This window comes from Macaca nemestrina, chromosome 17, assembly GCF_043159975.1.
Source record: "Macaca nemestrina isolate mMacNem1 chromosome 17, mMacNem.hap1, whole genome shotgun sequence".
In the NCBI taxonomy this organism is placed as follows: domain Eukaryota; kingdom Metazoa; phylum Chordata; class Mammalia; order Primates; family Cercopithecidae; genus Macaca; species Macaca nemestrina.
Genome location: NC_092141.1, coordinates 9790764 through 9805600, shown reverse-complemented (window position 1 = coordinate 9805600; position 14837 = coordinate 9790764). Strand labels below are relative to the sequence as shown.

Sequence of the window (14837 nt, the reverse complement as noted above, 5' to 3'; positions counted from 1 at the left end):
GTTTCCACATCTTGACTATTGCAAATAGTGCTGATCATAGCGCTGAACAGAGTATATAAAACATTGTGTGTGCCTGTGTGTGTGTGACATTTTCTTTATTCATTCATCTGTTGATGGGCATTTAGATTGTTTCCACATCTTGACTATTGCAAATAGTGCTGATCATAGCGCTGAACAGAACATAGAGGTGCAAATATTTCTTCCATATACTGATTTCATTTCCTTGTACCCATAAGTGGGATTGCTAGATCATCTGGTAGTTTTCTTTTTAATTTTTTGAGGAAACTCTATACTGTTTTCCATAATGGCTGCACCAATTTACATTCCCACCAACAGTGGACGGGGGATCCCTTTCTCCACATTCTCGCCAGCTTGTTATCTTTTGTCTGTGTAATAATAGCCATTCGAACAGGTGTGAGGTGATACCTCATTTGGGCTTTGATTTGCATTTCCCCGATGACTAGTGATGTCGAGTACCTTTTCATATACCCGTTGCCCGTTTGTATGTCTTCTTTTGAGGATTATCTATTCAGGTCCTTAATTCTTTTTTTTTTTTTTTAAATGAACCTGGAGGACATTATGCTAAGTGAAGCCAGAGACAGAAAGGCAAATACTGCATGGTGATCTCACTTAGATGTGGAATCTGAAAAAGCCAAATGTATAAAAGCAGAGAGTAGAATGGTGTTTGCTAGGGGTGGGGGAATGAAGAGATGTTGGTCAAAGGGTGCAAAGGTCCGCTACGCAGGATAAAGAAGTTCTAGAGACCTAATGTACAGCATGGTCACAGTTAATAACACTGCATTGTGGCCAGGCGCGGTGGCTCACTCCTGGAATCCCAGCACTTTGGGAGGCCAAGGTGGGCGGATCACCTGAGGTCATGAGTTCAAGACCAGCCTGGCCAACATGGTGAAACCCCGTCTCTACTAAAAACACAAAAAAGTAGCTGGGGGTGGTGGGGGGTGCCTGTAATCCCAGCTACTCGGGAGGCTGAGGCAGGAGAATCACTGGAACCTGGGAGGCGGAGATTGCAGAGAGCTGAGATTGCATTATTGCACTCCAGCCTGGGTGACAAGAACAAAACTCCATCTCAAAAAATAAATAAATAATAATAACAATAATACTGCATTGTATATTTGAAATTTGCTAAAAGAGTTGATCTTGTTTTCATTGCACACAAAAAGTAACTATGTGAGGTGAATATGTGAATTAGTTTGATTGTAGACATCATTTCACCATGTGTATGTATATCAACACATTATGTGATACACTCTGAATTGAGACAACTTTAATATGTCAAGTATGCCTCGATATAACCAGGAAAAGAATTTTTTTTAAAATTTCGGTTTCATTCTGTGTGCCCAGCAGGTGCTCTGGAGAGCCTGGGACCTTTCACGGTGACGCCTCTTTCCACAGGCAGCTCCCGTACTCCAAATATCTGCCAAGGTAACACTACTGCTACCATGTTAGAGAAAAGTTTGTTTGCTTGAACGCAATTATTGTTTTGCTTGAGTTGGTAGATTATTCACTAAAATCAGTTTCAGGAGAACAGGACCTTCGGCAAAAATAAAAGACGATACACTGACCAACAACTCTGGGAATGGGCTGACCAGCCTGGTAAGAACAGGGCAGATGACATCTGCAGAAGGCCCCAGAATATTGACTAACTGCCTACCTGAGACTGTGCGAGTTTCATAAAAATGCTTTGATCATTATTTCCTCTAATTTCCCTGATCTAGAGACTCAAGTCAGTGAGGTGGTCTTTGAACGCTAGTTTATTGCCTCCCCTGTGTTGCTGGCTTCTCCAATAAAGCTAACCTTCCTTTCACCAAAGCTCATCTCTTGAGTTTTTAGCTTTCAAGTGACAAGTGGCCCAAACCTGATTTTGGTTACACCAAGAACCATCTCAACAATTATAAACCCTCGTAATATGTTTTAATATGAAACAGACCAAGGTCCTCCATTATTACTCACCTATGGTTAGAATTTTTTTGATTGCTCTTCATGTTTATTTTACAATGTAAACTTTCATGTCACCTTGGCTATTTAAAATTCATGATTGTGTTTTTAGTGAGATAGTATTAAATGTACAGATAAACTTAAGGAAAAGCGATTTTTATAATAATATAAAATACCTCTATTTTAAAAACAGGGTATGTTTCTTCATAAGTCCCCTTTTATGTCTTCTAGTAGCATTTTCCATTTTTTTCTCGTAAAGATCTCACTCATTTCTTATTACATTTATTCTTGGGTTTTGAAAAATCTCTTTTGTTGCTATCTCTTTCTCCATCAAAAGAGTCATAAATATTTATTAATATAATCTTCTTGTTCTTAAATGAATGCTTCTTTTATATTGAACTCCCTCTGGAATTTATTTTGGTGCTTTATGTGATTCCTGTAACTAAATGGATTATTTTTGCTCAAATGGCCAAATGTAATTATTGAATAAATGATTCTTTTCATTTTAATTGAGCATTCCTTTTTTATGCAGTATGTTCTTATAATACTAAGGTTTATGTCTTTGGGGTGATCTATCTACTCCTACTAAAAATATTTTTACTTTTTCTAATTGCAGGTTCTTTATAAACAATCATATGGCTATCCATATGGAAAAATTAAACTTAGATTCACAATTCACACCTTATACAAATAATATCTTCCAGGTAGATCAAAGACCTAAATGTGAAAAACAAGATGATGTATACAAAAAGTGTAAGAAATGGCTTTCTAACTACGACACAAAAAGAGCAAATCATCAAAGAAAGGGCTGATATATTTACCCAGTTATGTTAAAAATGAAAAACATCTAGGCCGGGCTGGGTGGCTCACGCTTGTAATCCCAGCACTTTGGGAGGCCGAGGCAGGCAGATCACTTGAGACCAGGAGTTTGAGACCAGCCTGGCCAATATGGCGAAACCCTGTCTCTACTAAAAATACAAAAATTAGCCGGGTGTGGTGGTGGACACCTATAATCCCAGCTACTTGAGAGGCTGAGGCAGGAGAATCGCTTAAACCTGGGAGTTGGATGTTGCAGTGAACTGAGGATTGTGCCACTGCACTACAGCCTGGGTGACAGAGTGAGACCCTTTCAAAAATAAATAAATTAATAATTAATGACAAAAGACATTGTTATTGGAAGGATGAAGAGAAAAACACAAACAAGAAGATATTTTCAATGTATACAATAGATCATCTCCATAGTATACGAAGAACTCCTACAAGGCAATAAGGAAAACATAGGCTTCTCAATAGAAAAATGGGCAAAGGATATGGATGGCCAGTTTATGCTGAAGGAAATTCAAAACCAAATAAATATACAAAAAGAGATGCAACATCATAAGTAACCAGGAAAATGTAAATTATGTCCGAAATGAGATACCATGTCATATCCACCAAAATGGCTAAAATTAAGATGGCTGACAGTACCAGGCATCACTGTTGATGCGGAACAAAGGGAACGCTCACAAAATGCTTGGTGGGAGAGTAAATTGGTCTAATTGCTTTGGAAAACAATGTGTCTTTGTTGATGATGCTTGAACGCGCACATGCCCCAGGACCCAGCTACTCTACTCTTAGGTGTGTAACCTGCCCAGAGATAACTTTGTAACATGCAGGTGTGTATTTCTTCAAAATTATTTTTGTTTTTGCATTGAATAATTATGGTTCTTGGTTGTAAACTAGAAGAGTCAACTCTGGCTAAATAGCAGAAAAAGAATTATATGGAAGGAATACATACTGCTCACACCACTGGCAGGAAGTTTGGATCACACTTGAAAAACAGGCAGAACTAATAGCAAGGCGAGACCAAGTGACGTGAACTAAGACCTCTCATGGCCACACTGCTCAATGCTCAATGCAGTATTTGACTCCCAAGATGCTCTGCTCCTTTGCATCACTCCTATAAGAGTGGAACTGCTGAGTGGGAATGTCTGATTGGCTGAGCCAATTATGTTACATCTCTCAACTGACTGCCAAGGAATTAGGAGAGAAACTATGTGCCCCTTTTAGGCTCTCACTAAAGCAATAGAACCAGCTCCTACCTATCTTGGGATACTTGTCAAATAGAATAGTATTCAGATATGGAGTAACTAAAACTACGCATGTCCACTACAATTCATATTCTTTGCTGTCTTCTCCAGACTTACTCACACACACTCCATTTTCTCTCTCTCTCTCTCTCCTTCTCTCCCTCCCTCTCTGTCTCCCTCTGTCCCTCCCTCTCTCTCCTCTCTCTCTATGCCCTCTCTCTCAAACATATGTACACTTTAAACTGTAATAGGCTCATATCATACACACTGTATGGCAAATTGCATTTTATACTTAACATGTCTCTGACATCTTTCCTCATTGGTTTATACACATCTATCCCATTTTTCTTAAGGATTATACAGTAGTGAATTGCACAAAAGGAATACAATTTTTAAAATTATTGGAGTGAAATTCACACAACATAAAATCAACTATTTTAACGTGAACAATTCAGTGGCATTTAGTACCTTCACAATGCTATGCAACCACCACTTCTGTCTAGTTCAAAAACATTTCAGGGGCATAATTTTTTAAAACTTCTTACCAATGGACATTTGGGTTGTTTCTTCCAATGTTTCAGCTATTATAGAAACTATCACAGTGAATTTCATTGTACATAATTTTTTGAAAACTTGAATAAGTGATTCAAGTTCTTAAAAGCTCAAAGATTATCCTCATTAAAAATTGTAATAGATACCATAAAACTGGCCTTCAAAAAGGTTGTAAAATTAATACTGGCAACAGTAATTGAGAATCATTTCTTATTCTCACCTTACTACATTACCTTTTTTTTTTTGACAAGGTCTCACTCTGTCGCCCAGGCTAGAGTGCAGTGGTACAATGATGGCTCACTGCAGCCTCTACCTCCTGGGCTCAGGTGATCCTCCCACCTCAGCCTCTCAAATAGCTGGGACTACCGCCATGGCTGGCTAATATTTTGTGTTTTTTATAGAGATGGGGTTTCACCATGTTGCCCAGGCTGGTCTCGAACTCATGGCCTCAAAGAATCTTCCTGCCTCAACCTCCCAAAGTGCTGAGATTACAGGTGTGAGCCACCGCTCATGATCTTTAACAGCATTTTTTAGCTTTTTGAGCTAATAGCCATTTATATTTCTTTGCCCATTACCTATTTACAGGGTCTGTCTGGCCTTTTTTTTTTTTTTTTTTTTTTTTTTTTAATAAGGCCCAGGGAGTAAATATTTTAGGCTTTGTGGGCAATATGGTCTCTTGCAACTACTCATCTCTGCTAGTGTGGTATAAAAGCAGCCATAGACAATACATAAACAAACGGGCATAGCTACATTCCAGTAAAACTTTATTTACAAAAACAGGCAGTGGGCCAGATTTAGCCCATGGGCTATAGTTTGTAGACTCCTGATCTATTTTGTTGTTGTTGCTGTTTTTAGTTTATAAGAACTCTTTGTATACCATAATAGGAAAATCATGGGCTACCTACTCCAGTCAACGGTTGAATATGACCAAATCCTTAATAACTACAATTTTATTAAACGTTTTTAACACAAATATATTTGGTTTGCTTAAGTAATTCCTGTCAAAATACAATACCTACAAGTGTCTAGTACAGTTACATATTGATACTATAAAGTTAAAGTTCAAGTTTAAGGCCAGTTGCGGTGACTCATGCCTGTAATCCCAGCACTTTGGGAGGCCCAGGTGGGTGGATCACCTGAGATCAGGAGTTCAAGACCAGCCTGGCCAATGTGGCGAAACACCGTCTCTATTAAAAATACAAAAGTTAGCCAGGCGTGGTGGCAGATGCTTGTAATCCCAGCTACTTGGGAGGCTGAGGCAGGAGAATCTCTTGAACCCAGGAGGCGACGGTTGCAGTGAGCCAACATGGCATCACTGCACTCCAGCCTGGGCGACAGGGTGAGACTCCATCTCAAAAAAAATTCAAGTTGAATAATATAACACTACAGTGAGTTTCAGTGTCGCAATGATAAAAGGGGCCTTGCTTTTGTTTCTAATTTGTTTCCATCTGAAGTCTAAACTCAATCACTTGGCATTTAAGGCCTCTGAAATCTAATTCCAGCTTTTCTTTCCTGTGTTATCCTGCCAGTCCCTGATACTGAAGCCACACCAAGCTATTTGCTGTTCTGCAACCAGGCCCTGCACTCTCCACTTTTCGTCCTTTGCCCCCTCCGCCCCCCATAGCTATAACCTGAAATATTCTGCCTTCAATCTTTACCTGCTGACTCCTAGTCAAAATCTTTTCTCCCAAGCCTTATGAAAGTTCTGCCTTTTCTCTCTCTTTTTTGAGAGCTAAGATAGCTTTTTAACATAAACACTTTTCAGTGAAGACAAAATACAGAAAACTCAATAACTTTTGTAAACTAAAAATAAAATCCTAAGCTCTCCAATCCCCATGCTGCCCCACCCCAGCCACTGACTGAACAGATCCCCTTTTGGACAAAGGGACCCCCAAAACACCTTAAAGCTGAGTTCCCAGACTTGAAGGAATGGGAGGTCAGACATGCCTCATTATACCCCCTCTCTTTTGTGGTTTAGACACAACTGATCAGCATTAATGTTAAAATAGAGATCATAAGATTGACAGAAACAGACTCTTTGTGGCAATAAGATATCAAAGTATAAACAGGACCTAAGGCCATGCACCCCTCCACCCTATGGCTGGGCGTGGTGGCTCACTCCTGTAATCCCAGCACTTTGGGAGGCCAAGGCGGGTGGATCACCTGAGGTCAGGAATTGGAGACTAGCCTGGCCAACATGGTGAAACCCCGTCTCTACTGAAAATACAAAAATTAGCCAGGCGTGGTGGTGGGTGCTTATCATCCCAGATACTCTGGAGGCTGAGGCAGGAGAAAATTTGAATCCAGGAGGTGGAGGTTGTAGTGAGCCAAGATCGTACCATTGCATTCCAGAGCGAGACTCCGTCATCTCAAAAAAATAAATAAAATAAACTATGCACTGTCACAAGGTTTTTCTTTTTCTCTGGCAGCTAAACAAGCACTTATCTCGAGATAAGCAATATGAAAACAACTGCAACCAGTCCAGTTCACAGGCACTTACTAACTGAAGCCCTGTTCAACCCGCCATAAGAACAGTTTTGATTGGACAACAGACTGATTTCCATACTATTCTTCCTGGTAAGAAGATCACTCACCACAGACTGCCTGTGGCCAGTTTACTGAGGCTTCCCACTTAATGTGCCTTCATGTTCTGAAAAGGCCTTTTGACATATAGGACCTAATTGTAATACATTTAAATGTTAGGTCTCCATCCCAAGGTGAACATGGGTCATATATTACATCAATGTTTGTTCAATACACATGTGTTGGGACCACTTTCACGAGTATTCATAGCTCCTCCTATAACCTGATGAATATGTATGTTTGTTTGTTTATTTATTTACTTATATATTTATTGAGACAGAGTCTTGCTCTGTCCCCCAGGCTGGAGTGCAGCGGCATGATCTCAGCTCACTGCAACCTCCGACTCCCAAGTTCAAGCGATTCTCCTGCCTCAGCCTCCTGAGAAGCTGGGGTTACAGGTACCTACCACCATGCCTGGCTAATTTTTGTATTTTTAGTATAGATGGGGTTTCACCATGCTGGACTAGGATGATCTTGAACTCCTGACCTCAGGTGATCTACCCGCCTTGGCCTCCCAAAGTGCTGGGATTACAGGTGTGAGCCACCACAGCCAGCATGAATATGTATGTTTAGACAATCAGTTCAACCTAAAGCTCCTACCCCAACTCCTCCTCCTTTGAAGTGCCTGTCTCTGGCCTTGGCCTGAGGCACGCTTCTCAGCCTGTAGGATGACCACCTTACAGGACACAACCCTTTACAAGAAATAAGTCTCCTCTCCTTTTCTAAATTTGTAGATCTTGTGATTTTTTTTTGTTTTAAGTAAACACACCTGTTTATAGCCCAGATCAAGAAGTAGAACATGAGCACACCCAGAGGTCTCCCGTGCTCCTTCTCCCCGTCTCTATCTCCTGAAAGGTTGTCACTGTTCTGACTTTTATTCCTGTAGATCCAATTCCCTCCTTTTAAAACTTTATATGAATGGAACAATACAATCTGTACTCTTTTGTATCTGGCTTTTTTGGTTAATATTATTTGTTTGTGAGATCCATCAATGTTGTTGTACACAGCAGTAGTTCATTCTTTTCAATTCTTAGAGGAATTAAATTGTATGAATACAATATACTACAATTGATTTCTCCTTTCCACTTTTGATGAAGATTTTGGTTGTTTCTAATATTTAGTTATGAGAAAGAATGCAGCCAGGCACGGTGGCTCACACCTGTAATCCCAGCACTTTGGGAGGCTGAGGCGGGTGGATCACCTGAAGTCAGGAGTTTGAGACCAGTTTGGCCAACATGGTGAAACCCTGTCTCTACTACAAATACAAAAATTAGCCAGATGTGGTGGTGGGCACTGGTAATCTCAGCTACTCGGGAGGCCAAGGCAGGAGAATCACTTGAACCTGGGAGGTGGAGGTTGCAGTGAGCTGAGATCGAGCCACTGTGCTCCAGCCTGGGTGACAGGGTGAGACTCTGTGTCAAAAAAAAAAAAAAAAAAAAAATGCTATTAGAAATAATCCTATATATATTTCTGTTGTGCATAGGATATAGCACTGGAGGATACATCAAAAATCTTTAGGATATAGCCAGGTCAGTGTACTAGCAAGCCAGTCATCCCAGCTACTTGAGAGGCTGAAGTGGGAGGATTGCTTGAGCCCAGGAGTTTGAGGCCAGCCTGCCCAACACAGTGAGATCCCATCTCTAAAATTTAATAAAAATCTTCAGACTTTTTTAGACATTTAGATTTTAGACATTCTAAATGTAGGGGATAGAACGAAGGGGATAGAAGGATGATTGGGGCGAGGTGTATGAATATTAATATGTTTTCTCGTGTGAAGGGGGGTTTTATGTTAATTATATGGTGTGTGAGTGTTCCTTGTTGCATTGTGATGAATATGTGAAGGGAATAGAGGGCTGTGATTAGTATATTAAGTCCTGTTAGTATAATAGTAATATGAGATCAGGAAAATGAGGTTGCAATTATGAAGAGTTCGCCTAGTAAGTTGATGGTGGGGGGTAGGGCAAGGTTAGTGAGATTTACTGTGAACCATCACAAGGCTATTAATGGAAGTAGGATTTGAAGTCCTCGGGACAGTAGTATGATGCGGCTGTGGGTGCGTTCGTAGTTTGAGTTAGCTAGGCAGAAATATATGGAGGAGGTGAGTCCATGGGCAATTATAAGGATGGTTGCGCCAGAGAAGCTTCAGGGGGTTTGAATGAGGGAGGCTACGATTACTAGGGCTATGTGACTTACAGAAGAGTATGTGATGAGTGATTTTAAGTCTGTTTGTCGGAGACATATTAAGCTTGTTATGATTATGCCTCATAGGGATAACATAAGGAATGGATAGGCTATGTGTTCTGTTAAGGGGTTAAGAATGGAAGTAAGTCGTATTATGCCATAGCCGCCTAGTTTTAGGAGTACTGCAGCGAGGACTATTGATCCTGCAATGGGGGCTTCAACATGGGCTTTGGGGAGCCATAGGTGTAGGCCATATAGGGGCATTTTTGTCATAAAAGCTATTATGCATGCTAGTCAGGTAAGGTTGTGAGATAAGGTGGTTGTTAGTTTTTGGTCTGTGAGTGTTAGTAGTATAATGTTTAGTGAGCCTGTGTTGTTGTAGGTGTGGACTAGTATAATGAGTAGGGGTAGAGAGCCGGTTAGTGTGTAGAATAGAAAGTATGTGCTTGCGTTGATACGTTCTGTTTGGTTGCCTCATTTAGTGATGATAATTAGGGTAGGAATGAGGGTAGTTTCAAACAGGATGTAGAATATAATTAGTTCTGTAGCTATGAATGTCAGAATTAAGGTGATTTGTAGGGAGATTATCATGGAAAGATAAAATTTCTTTTGTGAGGGGGGTTCGTTCTATCCCCTAATTTGTTCTAATAAAAAAGTTAAAGAGCTAAAAGACTTAGCTCTGCAGATGTTCTTAGTAGCATTTTAAAACAAATGCAAAAATGCAAATTATACTAAATTCTCAATAACAGGGCATTATTTAAATGAATTACGGCATATGTATATAATATAATATTAATATTATGTTAAAATTATGGCAAGGAGTATGTTATTATTTATTTTATTTTATTATTATATTTATTGATAAGGAAAGATTTACATGGCATACTGTTAGGTGAAAAAAAAGTCTGGTTATAACAGAATATATACAGCATGAGTGGACTTTTATTTTAAAAAACTATTTGTATGTAAGTGTATATTCAAGCAGGTCACACCAAAAGTTTACAGTGATATGTTTGAAAAATATAATGAGGCTGATTTTTCTTTCAGTTTTACTGTATTTTTTCAGTTTTCTAAACTCTTCTTCATAAGCATGGCTATGGAATTATCCCTGTATTCTCAGTCCATAGCGTATTATTTTGCGTAGAGGTTATATATAAATGTATATTTGACTGTATGAAAGAATATACATTATCGGCCGGGCGCAGTGGCTCACGCCTGTCATCCCAGCACTTTGGGAGGCCAAGGCAGGCGGATCACGAGGCCAAGGCAGGCGGATCACGAGGTCAGGAGATCGAGACCATCCTGGCTAACACGGTGAAACCCTGTCTCTACTAAAAAATACAAAAAATTAGCCTGGGATAGTGAGTGGCTGGTGCCTGTAGTCCCAGCTACCCGGGAGGCTGAGGCAGGAGAATGGCGTGAACCCCGGAGGCGGAGCTTGCAGTGAGCTGAGATAGCGCCACTGCACTCCAGCCTGGACGACAGAGCAAGACTCCATCTCAAAAAAAAAACAAACAAACAAAAAAAAGAAAGAATATACATTATCATAAAGCCACCAAGGTAAAAACAATTTGATCATATGGGGTCATTCTAAAAGGTAAAGAAAATCAGTAACTGCCATGGAAGACATTTACCATACGTTTGCGCTTGGAACTCTACAACCACAGCACGAATTCAGTTGTAGAGTTTTCTTGTTTTGTTTTGTTTTGTTTTTGAGACAGAGTCTCCCTCAGTCGCCCAGGCTGGAGTGCAGCTGCGCGATCTCGGCTCACTGTAGCCTCCACCTCCCGGGTTCAAGCGATTCTCCTGCCTCAGCCTCCTGATTAGCTGGGATTACAGGTGCCCGCCACCACGCCCGGCTAATTTTTGTACTTTTAGTAGAGATGAGGTTTCACCATGTTGACCAGGCTGGTCTTGAACTCCTGACCTCAAGTGATCCACCGCCTCGGCCTCCCAAAGTGCTGGGATAACAGGCATGAGCCACTGCCCCTGGCCTCAGTTGCAGAGTTCTATGTGTGTGGTTCTATATTGGCTTAACAAATGACGCTTTGCAACTCACTGTAGGCTGCTCAATTCTTTCTCAACGATGTTGTAACCAGCTCTCAAGATATCTAATGTCCGAAATGTATAAAGCACTCACTTTCTATCGGAGACTGTTAAAGTAAAACCAAGAGTCAAGAGCTAAGTCCTAGAGTACGCTTTAAACTTTAAACAGTGATTGTTCTGCATCCACATTCTTAAAGCTTTCAGGCATCACAACACACATTTTTGAAAAGTTTTGTTTCTCCTAAAATCATTCATTGTTTTCTCATCCCTCAAAAAACCAAAACCCCTCAAAACGAACAATAAAACCCCACAGCTTTTCCCTCCCAGAATCTTCAAAACAATAGGCAGTCACAAATAAGATTTCAGCGGAGTGTCCCAGACCCTTTTTCTCTCCGCTTCAGCTCCCCCTGACGTCCCCTTCCCTTCTGTCCTGGTCTGAAATCCTCACCATTTAGAAACCTTCCTTAGGATTAGAGGACCAAGATCATCCCTCAGGGGGTTGCTCAAACACACGTTCCGTCCTAGCCCCTTCTCACGGGTACGCCAGTTGGGATTTTAGCAGATTTCCTAGCTAGTCCCGGGGCCGACACAGACAACATCCTTCTGTGTGGTTACGAAGGAGCCTAGGGCTTTGTGGGCGGCGTAGAGCTCAGAGCCAGGAAGGGCTGACCTAGTGGCAGAAGGGTTACAACCACCCGTACCCATCCGGCCCGCCTGGGGAGGAGGCATTTGGTCCCTTTTAGGAGCTGGCGCTTGTGGAGCTGGTAAAAACCATCCCACTCCCTGAGGCTCTCGGATCGAGGAAGTGACTCTCCAAGGCCTTGGGGAGGGTCAGGCTATGCGGGTCCTCTGTGTGTGTCCCTGACCAGGGCTCCTGCCGTTGTCCCACACTGAATTTCAGGTGTCCCCGGTGTCTCACTATTCCTGTTTGCACTACAGGTCCTCCGAGTTCCTAAACCAGCCAGCCCAAAGATGCTGGAGGCCTCACCATTGAAGCCGATCACGGCGTCAAGTTCCAGCTCCGCCACTTGGGCCTCCGGCGAAATTTTGTTATCCATCCCTGGGAGGTTCTGCTTACTTTGCTCTCAGCCCTAGTGGGTGCAGCGTCTTCTGGTCGTTATGGTAACGGACGAGCGCATGCGCGCCAGCTCCACGCCCGCGCAGAAACCCAGCCTGCCGAATTCGAGTTCATTAGCATTCTTGGAAATGAAGGGAGATAGGGACTGGGAGGGAGATAGGGTGGGATTCATCTTTTTTGTGTCTGCTGTTTCTCTGGAAATTTAGGAGATGGCACTAACTGCACAGAACTAATTCCTCCATCCCCTCGTGTTCAGTCTGTGACTTCTTAGTAACTCTAAAATCAAGCACCAAATGAATGGCATTTTAAAAAATATGTAATCAAGCATAGAGGACTGATGGGAAGGCTGCTATAAAATAAATAAATACATAAATATATATATAAAATTGATACTTCTTTGGGCCCCTGTTTAAAGCAGCGTGAAAAAATATTTTAAATATATTTTTTAAAAGCGTTATTGAGGTATAATTTACATATCATAAAGTTAACTTAAAGTAGGTTGTAGTAAGTTTACGAAGTGTGCAAGTCGCACCGCAATCTAGTGTTTTGTTTGTTGTTTTGTTTTTTTGAAGCAGGATAAATTTTTAAGTAACTGCTACGGAGGTCTTGCAAGCGCTCCCACCTTCCTGGGAAAATGGTTAGTTTCTATTTAACAATTTTAACTGAGCTCAGCTGTTCACGTCTCTTAGTGGGAGTAGATTGCGCCAGCCAACTGTTCCCAGGGGAGCACTTTCCTTTCTCTGATCATGGTTCTTAGGCTCTAGTTATTCACTTTGCAAACTCCAGGCTCCGGTCGCGCACGGGACGAACTGCGGGGAGTGAGCCGTGCGGGCCGCCGTAGTCAGCTGCTAAGAGCAGGAAGAGTCCGAGCGGCGGGCGGAGTCTGCAGGATGGCACCGGACCCCTGGTGAGCCCAGGGTGAGGGTGGCGGTGCGCGGAGGGACCTTCGGGGAAGCCGGGCTTCCGGGGAGCAGGCGATCACTTCGCATTGCCCCTGGAGGCCTTTCGAGATGAGGGGAGGGGCAGCGAGACCCTTCCTCTACTGAGGGGACTCAGCCACATCCCGCCACCCTTGGTCCTTCCAAGGGTAGCTGGGGAAGGAGACCGGGTGGTCAGCTGGAGAGCTGAGGATTTGAGCCAAATCTCTGAATATTTCTCTAGCTTTTCTGGGCTGCATCTCGCTGCGGGGATTTCCCGCCCATCCTGGTTGTGGAGCTGGCCGGTGCAGGCTTCCTTGGACTCCTATAAAAGTGAAGTCGAAATAACCTTTTTGTAGCATGTCTGTCCATCTCGGTAAACCCCCTTATTTCACAGGTGGAGAAACCGAGGTTCAGAATCCATGGTCACCAGCCAGTTAGTAACCAGCTGGGTCTAAGACCTAGATCCTGGGGGCCCTTCCAGATACAGGAACCTGGGAGGGAAATTGTGCGCTTGTTTATAAGGCATTTTGCACTTTCTTGAGTTAATATCATGAAGTCTTTTCCTTTAGCAGTAGCTTCTGCAGTAAAACAATAGGTGATAAGGGTCATTTATTTAGCAGTCAATCCCAAGGACTGCTTGATGAAAGATGCAACTTTTGATCTCAAGGAACATATTGTTTGATCCCAAGGAACATATTGTTATTGAACATAGACTTGACCTTTCTGCTTAATAATTAAAAACATTACAGCTCTATAACGTTCTTGTTGGAATATATGTCTTATGTTGTTATTTCTAATATAGTTTATAATTCTTTAAGTTACCCTCAGCCTGGATGTTAGAAGAATGGGTTCCAAGAACAAAGTTGAGTTACCTGGAATCTAGGTTATTTGGGTCAATTATTTAATTTAGCATTGACTTTTTTAGACCTAATTTTAGGCCGGACGCGGTGGTGGCTCACGCCTGTAATCCCAGTACTTTGGGAGACCGACGCAGGTGGATCACCTGAGGTCGGGAGTTCGAGACCAGCCTGACCAACATGGAGAAACCCCCTCTCTACTAAAGATTACAAAATCAGCTGGGCGTGGTGGTGGGTGCCTGTAATCCCAGCTACTCAGGAGACTGAGGCAGGAGAATCGCTTGAACCCGAGAGATGTAGGTTGTAGTGAGCTGACATAGCGCCATTGCACTCCAGCCTGGGCAACAAGAGCGAAACTCCGCCTAAAAAAAAAAAAAAAAAAAAAAAAACCAAAAAACCCAAATCCCTAATTTTAACAGTTATATACACCCCTTGATAGAGAATATCTAATTTAGAGAATATTGAAAATTTGCAGAGGAAAATAAATAGCATCTTTAACTCTATAATTTGGAAATAGCCATTGTTTAATTTTTAACAATGAATTTGTTACTTTAATCTGTATTTTATATATAGTAAAACAGCATTTCTCTATGTC

At 41.8% G+C, this 14837-nt stretch overlaps 2 protein-coding genes across 6 annotated transcripts in view; one reads left to right on the top strand and one right to left on the bottom strand.

The window, feature by feature from the left end:
- Positions 1-12500, bottom strand: part of LOC105473581 (cilia and flagella associated protein 52) — a 69607-nt gene extending 57107 nt beyond the window's left edge. For both annotated transcript variants that reach the window (XM_011727412.2, XM_011727413.2), the window contains exon 1: positions 12376-12500. In XM_011727412.2, coding sequence (XP_011725714.1) covers positions 12376-12445 — 70 coding nt within the window. In that variant the 5' untranslated portion in view covers positions 12446-12500. The remainder of the gene's footprint in view (positions 1-12375) is intronic.
- A 765-nt stretch (positions 12501-13265) lies between these two features.
- LOC105473583 (syntaxin 8) overlaps positions 13266-14837 on the top strand; it is a 331555-nt gene continuing 329983 nt past the window's right edge. For 3 of the 4 annotated variants that reach the window (XR_011615369.1, XR_011615370.1, XM_071082343.1), the window contains exon 1: positions 13267-13372. Coding sequence is in view for 2 of the 4 variants with exons in the window: in XM_071082343.1 (XP_070938444.1) it covers positions 13356-13372 (17 nt within the window). In the remaining 2 variants the exon portion in view is untranslated. Of the gene's footprint in view, positions 13373-14837 lie in introns of all 4 variants that reach the window. The other variant, XM_011727415.3, reaches the window with a different exon arrangement.